Source organism: Ctenocephalides felis, unplaced genomic scaffold, assembly GCF_003426905.1.
Source record: "Ctenocephalides felis isolate EL2017-DRISC unplaced genomic scaffold, ASM342690v1 CF-g0.4_SCAFFOLD_01886, whole genome shotgun sequence".
NCBI lineage: Eukaryota > Metazoa > Arthropoda > Insecta > Siphonaptera > Pulicidae > Ctenocephalides > Ctenocephalides felis.
The window spans coordinates 138,087,104-138,105,423 of record NW_020538040.1 but is presented as its reverse complement, the minus strand read 5'-3'; the positions used below and the strand labels follow the sequence as shown (position 1 = coordinate 138,105,423).

Here is an 18,320-nt window from a genome sequence, read left to right as displayed (position 1 = left end):
AATACCTTAATATTCTATGATTTTGTAATTTTTGTTTTAAAAAAACCGCATGTCTTTATGATAAATACATTTCGAGAAAAACAAAAACAAATACCTTGCATGTTTTGTAACAAAAAAATAACAACCCCCTTAATTTGAGAAGAGAGATAAATGTATATATATATATATATATATATATATATATATATATTCTTTATTTATGGTCACATGCCAAAAAAAAACAAATTAAATCAATGGAATATTATTTTTAATAATATTTATAGTCATCCGTTTTAGGACATAGCATAACTGAGCAAAAAATTCAAAGATATATAGGAACCAAAGTCGAAAAGCAACATAAGTCCATTTTTATTATGAAAAAAACAGACTATGATGCCAGAGGTTTATTGAATACTGAAAAAGAAATATTTATAAATACAAACATCAGAAAAAGATATAATTTACATTTGGTAGTGGAAAACAAAATATAAAACTGAATAATGATATTATGAAGCACAGAAAAACTACTATCAGGCCTAAAATTTGAAGTTGAATCTACCAATTAGTGCATTGTTTGACAATGATAAAAACCATAATTAAAGCAACCGTACTTTGAATACTCTCCTGTAAAAATGATCATCAATCTCTAATCATCAATGAACTGTAATACATTTGTGAAGAGTTTGCAAACTGCCCTAAAGTGAAATTGCTATAACTGCTATTATTACATAGGCGTAACGGTTAAGTGCACTGCCTTGTGTCGACAGCGTTGTGAGTTCAAACCTCCGCCCTGGACATCATGATATCATGTATATAGTGATATAAATTTTTACTTGAAAATATACAAAAAACGATAGATAGAGAAAATAGCCCACTTAGGGCACTGCGGTGTAGAATGGCAATGGGAAACCTCTCACACTATTCTTGCCCGATTTGAATTGGAGTTTAACTCAGCTTATGAACCTGCCTAGGACAGAGCACCCATTATTTATTAATAATTGGACACTCAACATTGAATATTACTCATTATGTCAACAATTATGGAAAACCTGATTCTGATTGAATTTTGGGATCATATTTATATGAAAAAGTAGACATAATTTTATACACCTTGTACCGTACATCGTATGGCATCATTGAGTTGTTTTGCAACACCAACCACTCAATAAATTTATTATAGAAATAAAAACAAATGTTAATATATCAAATTTTAAAAAAATAAATCTATTTTTTGTATTTAATATATATGGTTTTAATATATGTAATACGTTTTATTAACTTTCTATAGGTGATGTTTGTCTAGAAAATCGGATTTGGTAATTTTATGTTTTCTCGACGTTCCAAGTCATTTTGAATTACTTGACACCAAAATCAATGAAAGTATGTGTGTGTTTGTAAGACAAAATTTGAACTTTCGTCGATATTTTCTCAAAAAGGCTGCACTGATTTAAAAAATTTAAAAGCCATTTTTATTTTGCAATGTCATTTGGCGGTCAAAAATATTTATTGGACATGTGTACATCAAATTATCGGATATTTTATAGAGCTTTCAATAATGTGTACACATTTTGCGTAATTTTTTTTGAGTTTCGTACCAAGATTTTTAATTACGGTACGGGAAATTTCAGCAATTTGCCTTAAGGCACGATGCCATGCACCCCACTAGGTTTTCTTTAAATTCAGGTAAAAAATAAATACATGTGAAATCTTACTAGACTCCGCCTTTGTAATATTTTGTGAATTTTGCTATCTTCGCATCAATGAGTATACAAACATTTTCTTTACACGTGATAGTAACTTTATACTTACTGAGAATAATTTCTGATAAAATGTTATTTTGTAGTGCATTTGATCTGGACTCCACATACATAAATCAAAACTTCAATCATAAGAGATCACAGACTGACTTAACCGATTTATAGACCAGAAGAACGTGTGTTTTTATCCATGACTTCCTGTAATACTTTTAGTGTCACTAGTGTCGACTACAACTCACGTGGTTTTCCTAAAAAATACAGAAGCAATAATTGTGAACTATTTTTTTCAAATTTTAAACATGACAGAGCAAAATTATTGCCTTTACCTGCACTAAAAAGAGGTGCATAGTGGCATAACTATAGAGCAAAATTCCACGAGACCCCAATCCAATGAGGCCCCCGGCCTAAAAAGCTGCAAGGTTCGAATTTTTAATTCTTTGCTGATTTGCAGCAATTACTTTATATCGATTTTTTAAGAATAGATCCTGTAAGCGTCAATATTCATTATTTTGTGATTGAATTCAATGGCCAGTAGTGGAACATATACAACATGCAGTAGAATATGCTGAAAATATTCAATGTTTACTAAAAAGGCCCCAGTTGATCTAGTTATGCCACTGGAGCTATAGATGCTAAATTTCTGTAATAAAATACCAAATATTTGAAAACATAACTGTATTGAAATAAATGATTCGTTAAAACTAGTCACTAACTTGTCTTTTATTAAACAAATATATTGTTTAATACGGTTAAATACATGAGGAATCATCTCAGCAGTTCTAATCAAAAATATCTTTTCCATAAAGATGCTTCCTAAAATATTAAATTAACAAAACCACTCTAAATAAAAGAGTGATTATTGCATTGAAGGTTTATTCATTCATTCAAATTGTTAATATTTAATGCATCTCTCCATTATACTTCACAAATGATATAGTACTTCACGAATAGAATTTCTTAAAACTACTAATAGATTATTTTGTTGAGCTATAAATAAATTTTAGATTTCTAAAATCCAGCGTGATGTTTTCTATAATGTAACACATTGACATAATAAATTTAGTTATATTGCATTATTATTTACAAATAAGGCTTTAGTAAATAAAATTTAGAAAGAGCTAGAAGTGGCCACACATGTACACCTTTGTGATTCTTCGAAACTTTCTTATTTTTTAATAATATAAACTATTTATATACATTTTTAGTACGCTTCTCATGAGCTTTCCACAACAATAATATGCTTAGTTAATTATTTATACCTTAATTAAATAACAATTTCCTTGTTTATTTTTAAATCTTTCATTATTAATTGATTGAATAAATCCTTGCAAAATATAATGGAATCATGATATTACAACCTCAAGTCTTACATACTAATAAATGATTTCGTTAGGTTGATACCTTCTACTACCTTCGAGAAACCATACTTAAGTACATATTGAAAATCATTAATCATTTACACATTAAACTATTATGGCAAAAGTTTAACTGTTCTACAAGACCATTTAATTTGTAAAATCATCACAGAACTATCATCTATAATCACAATGTTTGTATAAAATATATGGCATATTCAAAAAAATAACATAGTGCATGTAAATAGAGAAAAGTACTAATACTGGAATAACTACATACAAGATCAACTAAAAATTCACTATATCATCCTGCATTCGAATACAATGCAGAATCATCTACTGAACATCATTGCTATTAACATAATTATTGCAAAGTTGCTTGTACTCCAGACTATGCCAGAATTAGCTGTTGTACACTGACCTGAAATGTTGAATAATATTTAGATTGTCATTAGACAAATAAATTAAGCAAATTAAATACAGTGGCACCCCGATTTACGAGTGCTCCGAGATATGAGCAGCCAAAGGAACGATTTGTAGCTTCGACAAATGAGCACATTTCGAGATACGAGCCTTGAGCGAGTAAAAGTTTTCTCGAAAAATGTTAATGACAAAATGAAAGAATGAAAAAAATTCGTCAGTTGCAACAATAATTTTCCTAACATAGAAATATTTTGGCTGTTTAATAATAGTAAATATCGAATATATAACACGCGTATATATCAAGAATTATTGAAGTAAAACTTCTTTAGGCGCGACTAGAGTGTAAATCCGTACAAATGCAACGGAAATAGCGTTACGCCCGAACTGTACACGACACTAATAAATGTGTGCATCACGAGTGTTACCATATTACTAATAAACATTATTCAAAATTGTTATATGATGTGTTTATTATTACTTAAATAGCATCTTGTACAGTAGCAAATAAGTTCTACTTCAATCGTGTGAACCATACGCGCACTCTTTTTCTTAACATTTGGAATTTTAACTATACAACAAAAATGATTGTACAGGTATGTATGTTGTGTTCGCGTTTTTTGTATAGTTAGAAAATATTATGTACTTTTATAATCATGGGTCTGAAGATAAGGGCAATGTCCCTTGAATAATGGGTGAGGATCTACAATGTGTAAAACATCATAGATATATACTTGTTTAAACGAAAGGATAGATAGAGATAGAGATATAAATCCAGCTAAGGGCCTTAAAATAATTTATAGACTCTCTAACCTCTTTAAGTTTGTAGATAAAAACCCCAAAAAAGTTGCTACTCTTGAGCATATGAGATATTCAACAAAACATGTCAAACTCTTTTCCGCTATACCATGAATAAAGAGAAAAAACAGTAATTGTATCAATAAATAGTAAATTTACTTTTAAAATATACAAAAATTAACAAAAACAATAGTGCTGAAACAAATTCATTTTAATGTATTTATATGGAAAAAATTGCTCCGAAATATGAGCGATTCGACACAAGAGCGTGTTACCGGAATGAGTTAAACTCATGTCAAGGTACCGCTATATATGTATTAAAACAAAAACAAAAACAGAATACATTGACCTAAGAATTTTTTTTAAACTTTCTTACATAGTGAACTTGCAAGTAAGCTAAATAACTAGTAACCCATTCAAAACTATTCGATCAGCTAATTGTATCTTTACTCGACGCTTCAAATCATTCTGATTCATTTGATGCCAAATGGAAAAAAAAAAGTGTGTGCCTATGTGATCCAATTTTTCGCCTTCTATCAATAGCCATTTGATAAAACTAGATAAGAACTCGCGTTGATTAGTTTTGTGCGAGAAATTGGCTGATAAAAATCATATATTGTTTTCTTATATTTTATTTAAATAATTTCATTCTAAACATTACCTATTTGTGATATTTGCACTTCAGAAAAATGTCTGGATGATTGTAGGCGTTCACATGAATTCCCAATGGCGAGCTTGCTAGAATCGTTTCCATTAGTTTTGTATTTCAAACAGTAATAGGTAGAGTTTCCTTCATGTTGCTGAGATGCTATTATGAAGGTAGTGCCATTTTCAATCCATGAACCGTGACATGAATAATCTAAAAAAAAAAAATTTACTGATACATGCAGCACAGTTGTTTTGAAATACATAGTTATAATGATTATAATATCCTGGAATCTTATGAGAGGTGATAGTGAAGTAGTAAATAAGTGAGCTATACATTTATAGAATATAGTATTGGCAATAAATAGTAATTTTTTGTTAACATTCAGCAAAGTAATTTCTATCTTTTTATGTATCTATATACATACCATCAACATATGAAAAGAATTTAGACAAAACCATTCAATTTTAATTCAATATTAATAAGATGAATTCAATATTAACATATTTTTCTATAAAGTAAACCATAAAGATATTTAATTTGAACTAATAATAGGATTCTTTACCTCTCATCATTTTGACTGACAATGAGGCAAAAGTTATCATCACATATTTTTATAAGTTGCACAAATCTTAATGAAACTTATAATTAGACAAAAATCATTAAAAGATATTTAATGTGAATAAATATGTACATGTACAAGATTTGATAAAACTTTTTGGAGAAAGCCATAAAAGTGAAGGAAAACTTGTAAATGTAAAAAAGTAAATAATTCTTAATATGATGTAACCAATCAATGAATTCACTATAATATTTTATGGTTTTTATTGGTAAAATATGTGAATCCATCTATGAAATATTTGTGCAATGAAATAAATAATTTAAAATTAACTTAATAAATGTTGGATTTTTTTAAATGTTATTAACTTGAAATAAAACCTGCTCCAAAAACAACAGTCTGAAAAATGTTACATTTATAAAATTTTACAAACTCAAAGTTTTTTGTTTTTTTTCTCTGTAATATTTCCATTGAAAAGAGATTCTTTCCCAAAAATGTTTATAGAATATTTGCAAAGATTCATAATGCCATACGCAAAATTTGGGATTTGGTAAATATGAATTAATACTTATCATGTCATTAGCAAAGCAATTCTTAAATATATATTAAAGCATTCTTTGTTTTCTGAAAATCTTTTGAGTCAAGCATACACTTTTTTGTATATGTAATTATATTCATAGCATCATTCATATTTTTGAAATCATTGTACACCAAATAAATAGTGAAAAATATCTTACACATTTGTTTCAACCGCTAGTTTTAATATGTGTAAATCCATATTTTATTTTATTATTTGATGTTATGCTAAATAGTAAATCTTAAATATTCTTATTAACATGTATAATTTATATACACATTGCAATTTTTATTTATAATCCAAGCAAAAAATAATTCCAAATTTTAAACTTTTGTATAGGTAATTTATAAAAGTATGTACATATGTAGAAATTACAAAAAATACAGATTACAGAATATAATTCAATCATTTAATTTGATTATTGCAATAATATATTCAAAAATATAAATCTAGGTATTGAAAAAAATAAATTCTGTACCTGTGGAGTCAACGTTAGAGCAGTCCGAACCAAATTCCATGGTTTCCCTATTATTACAACCTATATGAAGCTTATGAGAATCTAAAAAACAATCCGAGATTCTCAAATGATTTGTCAAAGCATTATCTGGAAACAGTCCATGCGTTGAATAATGTCCTGGTATTGGACAATTTACAGCATTAGATTTGCTATCTGGAAATTTTAAAAACATTCAATTTAGTGAATGTAAGAATTTAAATACTAGAAATAACTAAAATCAATCATTGTAAAAACTTAAAAAATTCATATAACCAATATAATACATAATCACTGAATATAATTTCTAACAATTATATAAAGTCTTATAAAATTTAGAAACAAATATTTTGAAATGCTGACCTGTGTCAGAAATAAAGTAATACTTACAAACTATTGTAACATATGGTAGAACACTTGAATCAAAGTGATTAAATGCGCAAGCATCCTCCAACCTGCTAGACCTTGTTCCAATTTGTAACTCGGCAATGAAATTGTCTCTTCGGTAGAAGTGCATGCATATAAAACCGTGAGTACTGAAATATGCAGATCAAAACATTACTCTGTTGCAATAATAAGTACAAGTAGTAAACAAAGTAATGTAAATTTTTGTTAGAAACTATTTGCTTAAATATATCTGTACCATTTCTCAGAGTATTGTAGTATGATCATCACATCATCTGCAGTCTGCCTATTTATTTGACTGCAATGTGCCTGAAGTTCAACTTCATTATTTTTTATTATCCGAAGTGATGAATTTCTATGGTGAAACCAATAAATTTGTGATTGATCAACTGTTTGCCAGTGTGATGGTCCAGCAGCTAACCAATTCGGAAACCGACACCGCTCAGGAATAGCAGCTAAAAATAAAAACAATCATGAAAATTTACAATTTTACAGTAATAACTTATTAAAAATTACAAACAAATAGTATGTCATCTAACAATAAAAGAAAAACTATTAATAATAATTATGTTACATTAAAATGAAAACTTTAAAAAATATCCCAAAAATATTTATCATATAAAATAAATCAATTTTCACTCAAAAGTGTTCTAGAACTAGTGGTGCCTCAAATAATGAAACATAAAATTTGAAATATGAATTTTCTTATCTGTATGTTTCACATTCTAAGGATATAGTTAAATAAAATATAAAAATTTTTGCTTTAAACAAGTGCTTTTACACAAAAATGAGATTTGAAAAAACAAAAAGTATTACAATTTAAATTTGAATAATATACGAGTCTACTATAATAAGCACAAAAGTTAATTAATATATAAAAGTATGGATTAGTATAAATATGCAAGTTCTATTAACTCTTATTAGACTACGTTAGGACATTATTTACATTTTTATTGAAAAGGCAATATTGATAAAATTAACAATTACTTTAGGTTCAAAACTACCATAAGCATACCTTGTTTTAAAGTCATTGTCCGTGATCCTTCTGTAGCACTAAACAATCCATTGCAAGTAGCATCTCCTGATTGTGCAATTTTGTATTCCATTACTTTATCTCCTAAAAGAGAAAATACAAATATTACTAAGAGTAGTCTTTATAATCAAACAGAAAACATCATTTTCAATGCCAAAAATTCTGATGCATACAATTTCCGAATTCATAATGTAGATTAGACACATTTTAATTTGAAATATTTTACATTACGCTTATTATCTATTTTACTTTTTACTTTTAATCTATAATACATAATACTTTTAATCTATAATACATAATACTTTTAATCTATAATACATAATACTTTTAATCCATATTACATAAAATAGCTTGATAAGACTCACCAATTCCAGTTATTTTCTCATAAACAAAGCATCTGTATCGATCTTCACTGGTTATGGCATGTCGATGATTCATTTTACCAACCAGGTATCGAGCATTACCTTCATTCCATGTTGCTAGACACTCCAGTTCTTCCACTAATAAGAAAAATTAGTAAATATCTTTGTATTATATGTATATATATAAATTTAAAGTTGAATCCTCTTTTACCTAATTTAAACTTTAACTTAAATAAATAAATTACATTGAAACCATATAAAAAAATTAAATCTATAAAATTTTGACTATTAATTATTATTATTGACATAATCCTCAAACCTGCACTTTCAGTTCCATGAACATCCGGACATGCCTGGTATGTTAAAATAAGTCGACTGTCTTCAGTGCAACTTTCAATGTTCGATACTGGATTCATACATTCGCCATGTCCCCTATTATATGTGAATGTGAAAGGTCCTTTCAAAGGGCAAGTCACGGGAACTGATTGTTCTCGAAACATAGAATAGAGTAAGGCATCTCCAGTTATAAGTTGGCATAAATTTTGTATTGAATCCTTTCTATGGCAATGTGACAGAGCTGGAAATAAACAATACGATTAGTAGGAAAAGTTAAGCTAGTTTCTTTTTGTTAATAAGGATAATTTTAACCCACCAGAAAAATTACATGTTTTGGATATAAATTATATATAGATAATTGGAAATTGAATTTGTTCCATAATTGGAAACGAAAACAGAAACTGGATACATATTGTATAATTCCATATTTCCAATTACTAATAAATAAATATAAACATACACATTTTATAAAATTATTAAAACATATATATGAAAAATGTTGAAACTTAATAATATTGCAAATTGCTGTAAGAATCATTGCTCACAATTCATAAACTTATAAAGTGACAATTTAATAATTAAAAAATTCATAGAAAAAAATAATTTTAGCTTCATTTTCTACTAAATATTTTATAATATAGTTAATTCAAATTGACTTACTTTCTTTATATTGGAGTACATTTAAGTGCTTTTCATGTATAACAACACATCGGTAACAATTTCTCCTGAAATATAATTAAGTTAAGTATGAAATCTTTTTATCAATATGTTAATATATTACTATTAATACTATTTTCACCATTAATACTACTGTTCTAAAAATTAGTTCAGAAAATGCATGAGCTATCAATAAAAAAATTAATAATGCAGGGATAGATTAATCAATTATTCCAAAAAAATTAAATAAAATAAAGCAGTTATGTTTGTGATATAATCCTCATAATCATACAGAAAGAAAATTTTAGGATTTACTTGGCACAGCTATTTCTACATGAGGTACAATTGATTATTCGTCCTAAGAAATAATAAATATTTTGAACAACCCTTATATCAAAATAACAAAAATGGAATTTAAATGAAGCTTAGCATATTTGATTAAGGTAAATGAATGCATTAAAACTTTGCCTTTATCAACAATTATACTCACTCATCTCGAAGTAGAAATTTGTCACCCTTGGATGATATGCATCGGCCTTTTGATGATAACAGTGATCGTTCTATTATAATTGATTGTTGAACCCCCGATTGAAACCATTGCCCATTCCAGTGTTCAGGAAAAAGACAGTAACCTGATAATGATTCGAAATTTTAGTAATAAATATTCGTGCGACCATACTCATATTAATAAGTCAATAATAAACTATAACATAAATATAATAAAAAATAACATAATTATATTACAAAATTTTTGGATTAATCTAAGAAAAAAATTTTATTGATTAAAGGAATTAAACAGATGTGAGTTTTAAACTATGTTATTATAAATCTTGTAATATATGTTTAATATTTTAATCTTAATTAACAATAAATCTATTTAAATGTATAAATCATTCTTACCCTCATCATTATGGCCGAATGTCATATCAAAGTTCAGCAGAACCAAAAATATTTCTATTATTAGTGCCGGCAAGTTAGTGTGCTGCAGGAAGCCTTTGATCAGTTTCATAATGATATCGTCTTTTATTTCATAAGCCAAAAGTCATATTCCAAATGTTATCATATTGAGTTTAATTACATATCAATGATGAATATTTTAATAAGCGACATTTTCAAGTAGATTGAAGAAATATTTAAATTATTTTGATCTTGAATATTTTTGTATGACTGGAAAATTTACTTATTTCATATATAGCATTTCTTTTTGGTAGATTTGTGCCTGAATATGTGAATCATAATGTCTGAAATATAGAAACAGAAAATAAGCAATTATGATATACAAATTGAAAAGATTAAATAATTAAAAACAACAGTATATAATAGTAATATAAACTATTCATCTCATCCTTTCTGTTCTTTGTTTTTGTTATGATTAATTTAAATTAATAAAAACCTGCCTTTAACAGTTTCTGATTATTTGATTGAACATTATATTGCATTTTTGCTTTCATTTTATGACTTTCATTTAAGCTACAAAATTTATGTCCTTCATGAAGAACAAATATTTTAGAACACCTTTCACTAATTTTGACATAAAAGTAAAATGAAAGATTAGTAAAGAAACAGTTCAAAATAACTTGGAAAACAATGTAGATAGATCAATATAAAAATATATATAATAGATCAAATATAGAACTTTTGGTTTTAGGTTTGCAAAGGATTCAGGAATGGGTAACGAAATACTATTAACAGGAATATAACTGCCCAAACTAGTGGATGAATTGTCACTCCGTTTAAAAATAAAATTGATTTTATTATGAAAATTGTTTACCAGGTTGAGCTGAATAAATTTTAACTGATCAGTTTAAGTATTATAATATAACTAACTAAAAAATAACAATAACATTTTCATTGATTGGACAATATCCATAACATATTATTTATATTTTAACAGTGTTTTCTAAAATAACATTCGAAGAAAAAGAACTCAAAATTGACCACAGTTTAAGCGAGCAGATATCATGCATTAGACATTAGAAATTTAAATCAATATATAAAATCTAATAATAAAACATTTAATTAATTGTTAAAGTAATATCATTCATCATTGAGGATATATCTTAATTTAAGCTCGCAGAATAAAGTGATAGAATTATGGTTGTTAATTATAATCACTATCAAAACTATGACTTACGCCCACCTTCGATCAGTTTCATAAAGAAAGATCTCCTTGAGTTATTATTCCTTTTATCCTTTCTATTTTAAAATTACATTTTAGTTGAATTTATTCGATTGTCATCCAGAGAGAATTAAAGTTTGTGGCAAGCTGTCACTGGCTCCATTATCAACAAAATCAATGTTTATATTAGTCCAGATAATATATAATTACATTTTCTTATTTGCATTTTATTTATTAGATAATCTAATACATTAACCAACGTCAAAATTTCTTCACAAATACATATTTATTAAGTTTTATTAACAAACAAATAGGACATCAGACACAAATTTCCACAGACTAACCAAGATTAAAAATACCACAGAGGGATTGCTTCACATTTTAAATGTTGAATTGACAAACACGAGTGAAAACGCGCCAAATTCGAATTTAAATATATTAATATAAATAATTTTTTAACATATGAACGTATGAACAAGTAAATAGACACTAAGATTTTAATATATATTTATAAATGCATCATAAATCTAAGTCATTAGTATGTTAAAGTTTCGAAGTTATTTTTTTAAAAAATTTCATATTTTATAAAAGATATTGTTCGCAGACAAATCGACAGGTTCGCAGACAAATGATAATAATTGATAATAATTACCTGTAAAACAAATGATAATAATTACCTGTATAGTAATGAAGGTACATATTAACAATTTAGTATACTAAACGACGAATTTATGTTTAAATATTTTTGAACCTTGCAACATTTTTCTGTTTATAATAATAAAACCTCCGTTTATGCTATTTAAGCTATGAAATAGATGGACGAAATATGTATATATATATATATATATATATATAACTATATATATACTTATATTATTTATATATTTGATTTGAATTGATTTCATATTTCCCGCTTCGGATTGTTTCTCATCTGTTTCTTATGTATACAAAGTACTACCGCAACTTGCATAGATGGCTCCACTGTCATATTATTATTAAATGTCATTTATTATTTCAAAAAAATATTAACATTTAGTTATTGTGATAAAAGTGTTGTTTTCTTAATATCCTAATTGCCCTCTTATTTTATACATAAAAACGAGTTAATATTTTTTCAGCAATCAATATTTTAGCAAATAAGAAGGTGATTATTTAAAATGTCAGTTTGCATTATTTAACTATGTTTATTGTTTACAATTACATGTAATGGAAAAGTCTTATTATGGTGTCAGAATTATACTATATTAAATTATTAGTGTGTTACAGAACTGTAATAAAACCAAAGTAGATTATAAAAGGATAAGTGTAATTATATCTCAATATACAACTATTTAAATAGAAAAAAAAAACGGTAAGAATTCTAATACGTGAATTGTTATTTTGAATGTATTTGTATAAACATATTATAGGCTCAAATATATGCTCATTTATTCTATTAATGAATAATTACAAATATATACACAATTACTAATTATATTCCTCAAAGAAGAAATTTTTTTTTATCAATGAGTTTACAACATATTTATCACTTTAAATGGCTGCATATTAATTTGATATTGGGGTACGATTGGATAGCTAATAGTAATAGTCTTTATTTTCTACTAATATATTATCTTGAATTATCTAATGTATTTTATTTTGAATAAAAAGAATAAACAGAATAATGCTTTAAACTTCTCGAAGAAAAAGTTTATGTTTTGGCCAGATTTTTAAAATTTTTATTATATATATAATGATTAAATTATTTATAGAATATAACTGACGTTTTTGTCAACTTTGTACAAGGTCTCTATATTTGGAACGGCTAGATCTGTCTTCGCCAAAAACTAATCAGCAGGTCTCCTTATAAGAATGGAATGTTTTTTGAATTATTCAAATCAGTTGATTGGTGTTCCCGAAATCGTCGACGAAAATTTGTATAAGCGCGAGGTATGCCAAAATGTTCAGAAACTTTTGAAACGTAAAGATATACAAGAAACAGTTATTATTAAAATAAGTCAAACGTGAAAACTTACTTTTGACTCCTTAAAAGGATGCGATCTACAGATCATGTTAATGTAGGAGCTTGACTCAATGCAATAATCATTATTGAATAATGGCAACTTGTTCGTTCAAACATACTTCATCTTTCTCTATTTGGATCCTTTTATTTCTTCTATTTCACCCTCGACGACGTCGTGCAGGAGGCACTCTTTTTGCAGAAGAGGTCCGATCCAGTTTTCTTTACTTCTCATTTCTAAACATATTCCAAATTTTCTCAAATTTATCAAATCTCAAATTCTCAAATTAATTTATTTTTTTCATTATATTAAATTATATTCATCAAGGAAGAAATCAATCTGTTTTGATAGAAATATGAGTTATGGCTAAACCTGTATGAAAACTATTTAAAATAACTGTATACAAGTAAATTTATTTATTAACTAATAGTTTGATATTGATAAATCATTATTGACGTACGACTTGCTAGCTAATTTTTTCCATAATAACAAATATTATTATTTTATTATGCTATATCTAAATATACAAATACTAAAATACATCTTATTATTTGGTAAATGCTGACTGTAATGATTTTATTTTATTACGTGTAGATAAGAAGTATATTACATTTTTTAGAGTATCTTTAATTAATATGATTGCATTTCAGATGACGTATCCACAGCAGAATACAATTCCATGTTTCGTTTGATAACGTCCATGCAAGGACCTAGTAATCGCTCGAATGTTGCCTTATCCAAAAATGCTAATTTGACATTTTGTATTGCAAAGACCGAGGCTGCTCTGGGTTTGTGTTCGATTAGAGCCATTTCCCCAAAGTATCCTCCTTTGCCGACACGATTTACTTCCATTTTCTGGCCACTTGCATTAGTAATTAAGATATTTACCATTCCTTCCTGAACGAAGTACATTCCATCTGCTGCGTCTCCTTCGTTGATGATACATTCTCCTGGTCCGAAGGATCTGGTCACCAGGGCGTCTGCTAAATTCATCCTTTCGTAGGCTTGAAGGTTGCTGAGCATTGGAACGGAGTCGATAAGTGTTTCAAAGATCTTTCGTTTCTTAAATGCAGCATTTAGTACTATTCTGCGGAAAGTGAGACGGTCCATTGCCCACAAACAGCCGTCCGAAAGAGCGGTTACGGTGGCTGCTCTGGGAACGTTGTACAACAGGGCCAGTTCTCCAAAACTACCTTCACCTTCGTAGGTATATACTGGGGTATCGACATCATCAACAAGTACCGAAGCTCTGAATATACCTTTAACATTTAAATTATATTAATTACTACATATAATTGTTGACTTATAAAATACTAATATGGTCTAGGGGTAATGTTTTCCTGATCCTAGTATGCACCTGGACAATAAGCTAATTATATATGTATACACACACATATATATATATATATATATATATATATATATATATATATATATTATTTGAAATATCACAGTTTTTTTCTCTTTTATTTACAACTGTCCAGTTAAGGACATTTAATAAATTTGAGGAATTTACAATAGTCGGCAGTAAAGGGACATTGTATACTATAGGGGCATGTTGGAAAAATAACTCTGTAGTTGTTTTCCCATTCGGAAATATCACAGTATTGTGAAAAACAAAATTATTCATGTTATCAATTATTGGACTGAATTACGACAAATGCAATTTATACGACTTTTTGCCTTTGCTTTAAAGCAAGTATCTCTAAATTTTCTGCAATGCAAATAATTGACATTATCAGAAAGAATAGAGATTAAACTCTTTATACACAAATTTCAGCTGCTTATTCTGGAAAATAAACTTTTTGCCGAAAACTAATTAATACGATTCCCAATAGATATTTATCTGATATATCTGTAATTGTATTAATTATAGTGCATTAAATTGATTGTTTGTCACTTGTTGTAGGCCCATAATATTTTGGGATATTCGTTTACACCATAAATTTTATTTTTATAAAAAGTTTCATTAAAATCGACAAAAAACTTGTTTAAAAATTTAAATTATTGAAAATAAATTACAATAGTAGCAACATATTTTAAGGGTAGTGTATTTAAAGAAATAAGTGTTATCCCAGCTGTTATCAAGGATATTTGAAAAGTTTAGAAACCTAAAGCTAAGATTTTTTATTAACTTCCCGTAGGGTAAGTTATAGTCATAGTAAAATCGAAAATGAAAATTTTTATGTATCTTAACCGCTAGATTTGCCTTCATGAAAATTCTTGTTAATACAAGTAAAATGTTTTTTGAATTGTTCGGACGCTCCGTTCTCTTAAAAACTAAGTTACCGTTTTTGTCACTTTTGCCCCATATCTTCGGAACGTCTCCTTATTAATACAAATCGAATGTTTTTTGAATTATTCAAATCGGTTCATCGGTGTTTCCAAAATCATCGACGAAAATTTGTATCCGCACACACACACATATACGCACACACACACATACACACACACATACACACACACATACATCCATTTTTTCTAAGGTATGCCAAAATGTTCAGAAACCTCTAAAACGTAAAGATATATAAAAATTTTCATTTTCAATTTTTTTGCGATTACTATAACTTGCCCTACGGGAAGTTAAAGAACAAATCGAATATTTTCAAAAATTTCCAAATTCTCATAATATTTAGAAAAACGATTTTTTTAAATTTCCAAAAATTTGAATATTTTGAAAAAATTTCAAAAAAATCAAATTTAAAAAAATAGACTCTTGTAAACGCACACATAAATTGTTCATAAAATTCGCTCGTCGCCCAATTTAAAAAACACTTTAAGTATACAGTATGTAATAAATAATCTGTTTGAAATTATTCAAAACAATTATTGATTATTTTCATTCCTCGATTGTTTAATTACGGTACGGAATTGGACGCCCCACTAGTTTTTTTGACATATCACAAAAGAAAATATTTAATAGTTATAAAAAGAAAAACATTAATAAAATAATAACCTTTTTCGATGACGTAGAAATTATCACCATCGTCTCCTTGTCGAATAACAACCTCGCCAGCGTATACCTTCTTTTCGAACATTGCGTCCAAAACTTCGAGCTGTTGTTGCTCATCAAGAGCTCGAAAAATAAGAATATTCTTGATACATTCGCTCAAAAGTTGTCGTTGTTCGTCGGTTTTTGGGTAGATCACTTTAACATCGTCGTCATCTGCAACTTCTGGATCTATGGCTTCCGCAAAAACGCTCTTGCGCCTGACCCTCGGCGGCGGCGTAATGGTAGGCTCTAGGGTCTCTTCCTCCTCTTTTTCTTCTTCCATTTGACTAATGATCATTAGCTCCTCAGCTGCTAAAAAGTCGGCTTCGATAGCTTCCCTTTTAGCTATGAAAAATTCTAATATGAAATCAATTGTGTCTTTTGGTTTTTGACGGAAATATTCAGTGACGAGTTCGATCAATAAAATTTCAACTTCTTTTGGCATCACCAACTTTTGACCGGAACGACTAAATGGGGGTTTCTGAGCAAACATTGCTAACCAAATTTGAAACTTGTCCTGCCGAAAATTTAAGTTTTTGTGTTTTTTTTACAGATAATTTGTTTTTTATAAAAAAAATAACATTCTTTTGTTTTTATTTATACATAAATGATTATTTGGATGTCATCGATTCATCATTGTTTAAATAACCTTGCGATCTAGCTTCATGCAATGAATATACATTATTAACTTCCCGTAGGGCAAGTTATAGTAATCGCAAAAAAATCGAAAATGAAAATTTTTATGTATATTTACGTTTCAGAGGTTTCTGAACATTTTGGCATACCTTAGAAAAAATGGATGTATGTGTGTGTGTGTATGTGTGTGTATGTATGTACGTGTGTGTATGTATGTGCGGATACAAATTTTCGTCGACAATTTCGGGAACACGGATCAACCGATTTGAATAATTCAAAAAACATTCGATTCGCATTGATAAGGAGACGTGCTGATTAGTTTTTGGCGAAGGCAGGTCAAGCCGTTCCGAAGATACGGGGCAAAAAGTGCCGAAAACGGTAACTCAGTTTTTAAGAGAACGGAGCGTTTGATTTGAATATTTCAAAAAACATTTCACTTGTATTGACAAGATGAAGAATCGATAAAATTTTCATGATAGTAGGTCTAGCGGTTTCGGACATATGGAGGAAAAAGTAAAAAAATGAGCCATTTGGCGGTCAAAAATGATCATTAGACATATGCACATCAAATTATCAGATATTTTATAGAGATTTTAACAATCAGTATACATTTTGTTAACATTCCTATGGGTTCCGTACCAATGCTTATGCGTTAGACAGCGACGCGGCGCTTACGCGCTTTATATTTTGTCCCTATGCGTTAAAGTAGTACGATTGCTTTGAAAAAAAAGTTCAGATCTTCCACAATATGTCAAAATAAAGAAAAAAAAAATTTTTCAAAAAAAAAAAAAAAAAAAAAAAAATTTTTTTTTTTATTTATAGTTTCTCAAAAATCTTATTTTTTCAAGGTAAATTTTTTTCAAAATTTTAATCGTTTTTAAAAAAATAATAATATTTGGTACGGGAAGTTCCAGCAATTTGCCTTAAGGCACGATGCCTTAATTGCCTTAAGACAGAATTCCACTTACAGCTAGTATTCTCATATTGTCTAGGATAAAATGTATGTGTGGTTCACATACATTTCTAAGATCTAGTTCTAAATATAAAATCATATTTTGCAAGTCTATTTAAAATACTATTCAATAAACTGATATCTCAAATTTTGGGCAGAAAACTTATAATATGATAACGATATTTAAGTATTTACATATAATATGTAAATGCAATACATTTATTTTTTAACCTTCCGTAGGGTG

The 18,320-nt window shown here is 27.9% G+C and overlaps 2 protein-coding genes across 2 annotated transcripts; both read right to left on the bottom strand.

The window, feature by feature from the left end:
* Positions 1 to 2,760: 2,760 nt before the first annotated feature.
* LOC113377379 lies at positions 2,761 to 11,795 on the bottom strand. Its single transcript, XM_026617677.1, has 12 exons — positions 11,518 to 11,795; positions 10,278 to 10,618; positions 9,868 to 10,009; positions 9,381 to 9,445; positions 8,704 to 8,961; positions 8,388 to 8,522; positions 8,005 to 8,106; positions 7,228 to 7,444; positions 6,975 to 7,120; positions 6,570 to 6,761; positions 4,971 to 5,168; positions 2,761 to 3,512 (listed from the first exon to the last, which is right to left on the bottom strand). Exons 2-12 carry the CDS (start codon positions 10,384 to 10,386, stop codon positions 3,424 to 3,426), a joined length of 1,653 nt encoding a protein of 550 aa, XP_026473462.1. The 5' UTR covers positions 10,387 to 10,618; positions 11,518 to 11,795; the 3' UTR covers positions 2,761 to 3,423.
* A 2,331-nt stretch (positions 11,796 to 14,126) lies between these two features.
* On the bottom strand, positions 14,127 to 16,981 carry LOC113375984 (cAMP-dependent protein kinase type II regulatory subunit-like). The gene is made up of 2 exons (XM_026615922.1): positions 16,453 to 16,981; positions 14,127 to 14,755 (listed from the first exon to the last, which is right to left on the bottom strand). Exons 1-2 carry the CDS (start codon positions 16,979 to 16,981, stop codon positions 14,127 to 14,129), a joined length of 1,158 nt encoding a protein of 385 aa, XP_026471707.1.
* Positions 16,982 to 18,320: the final 1,339 nt, after the last annotated feature.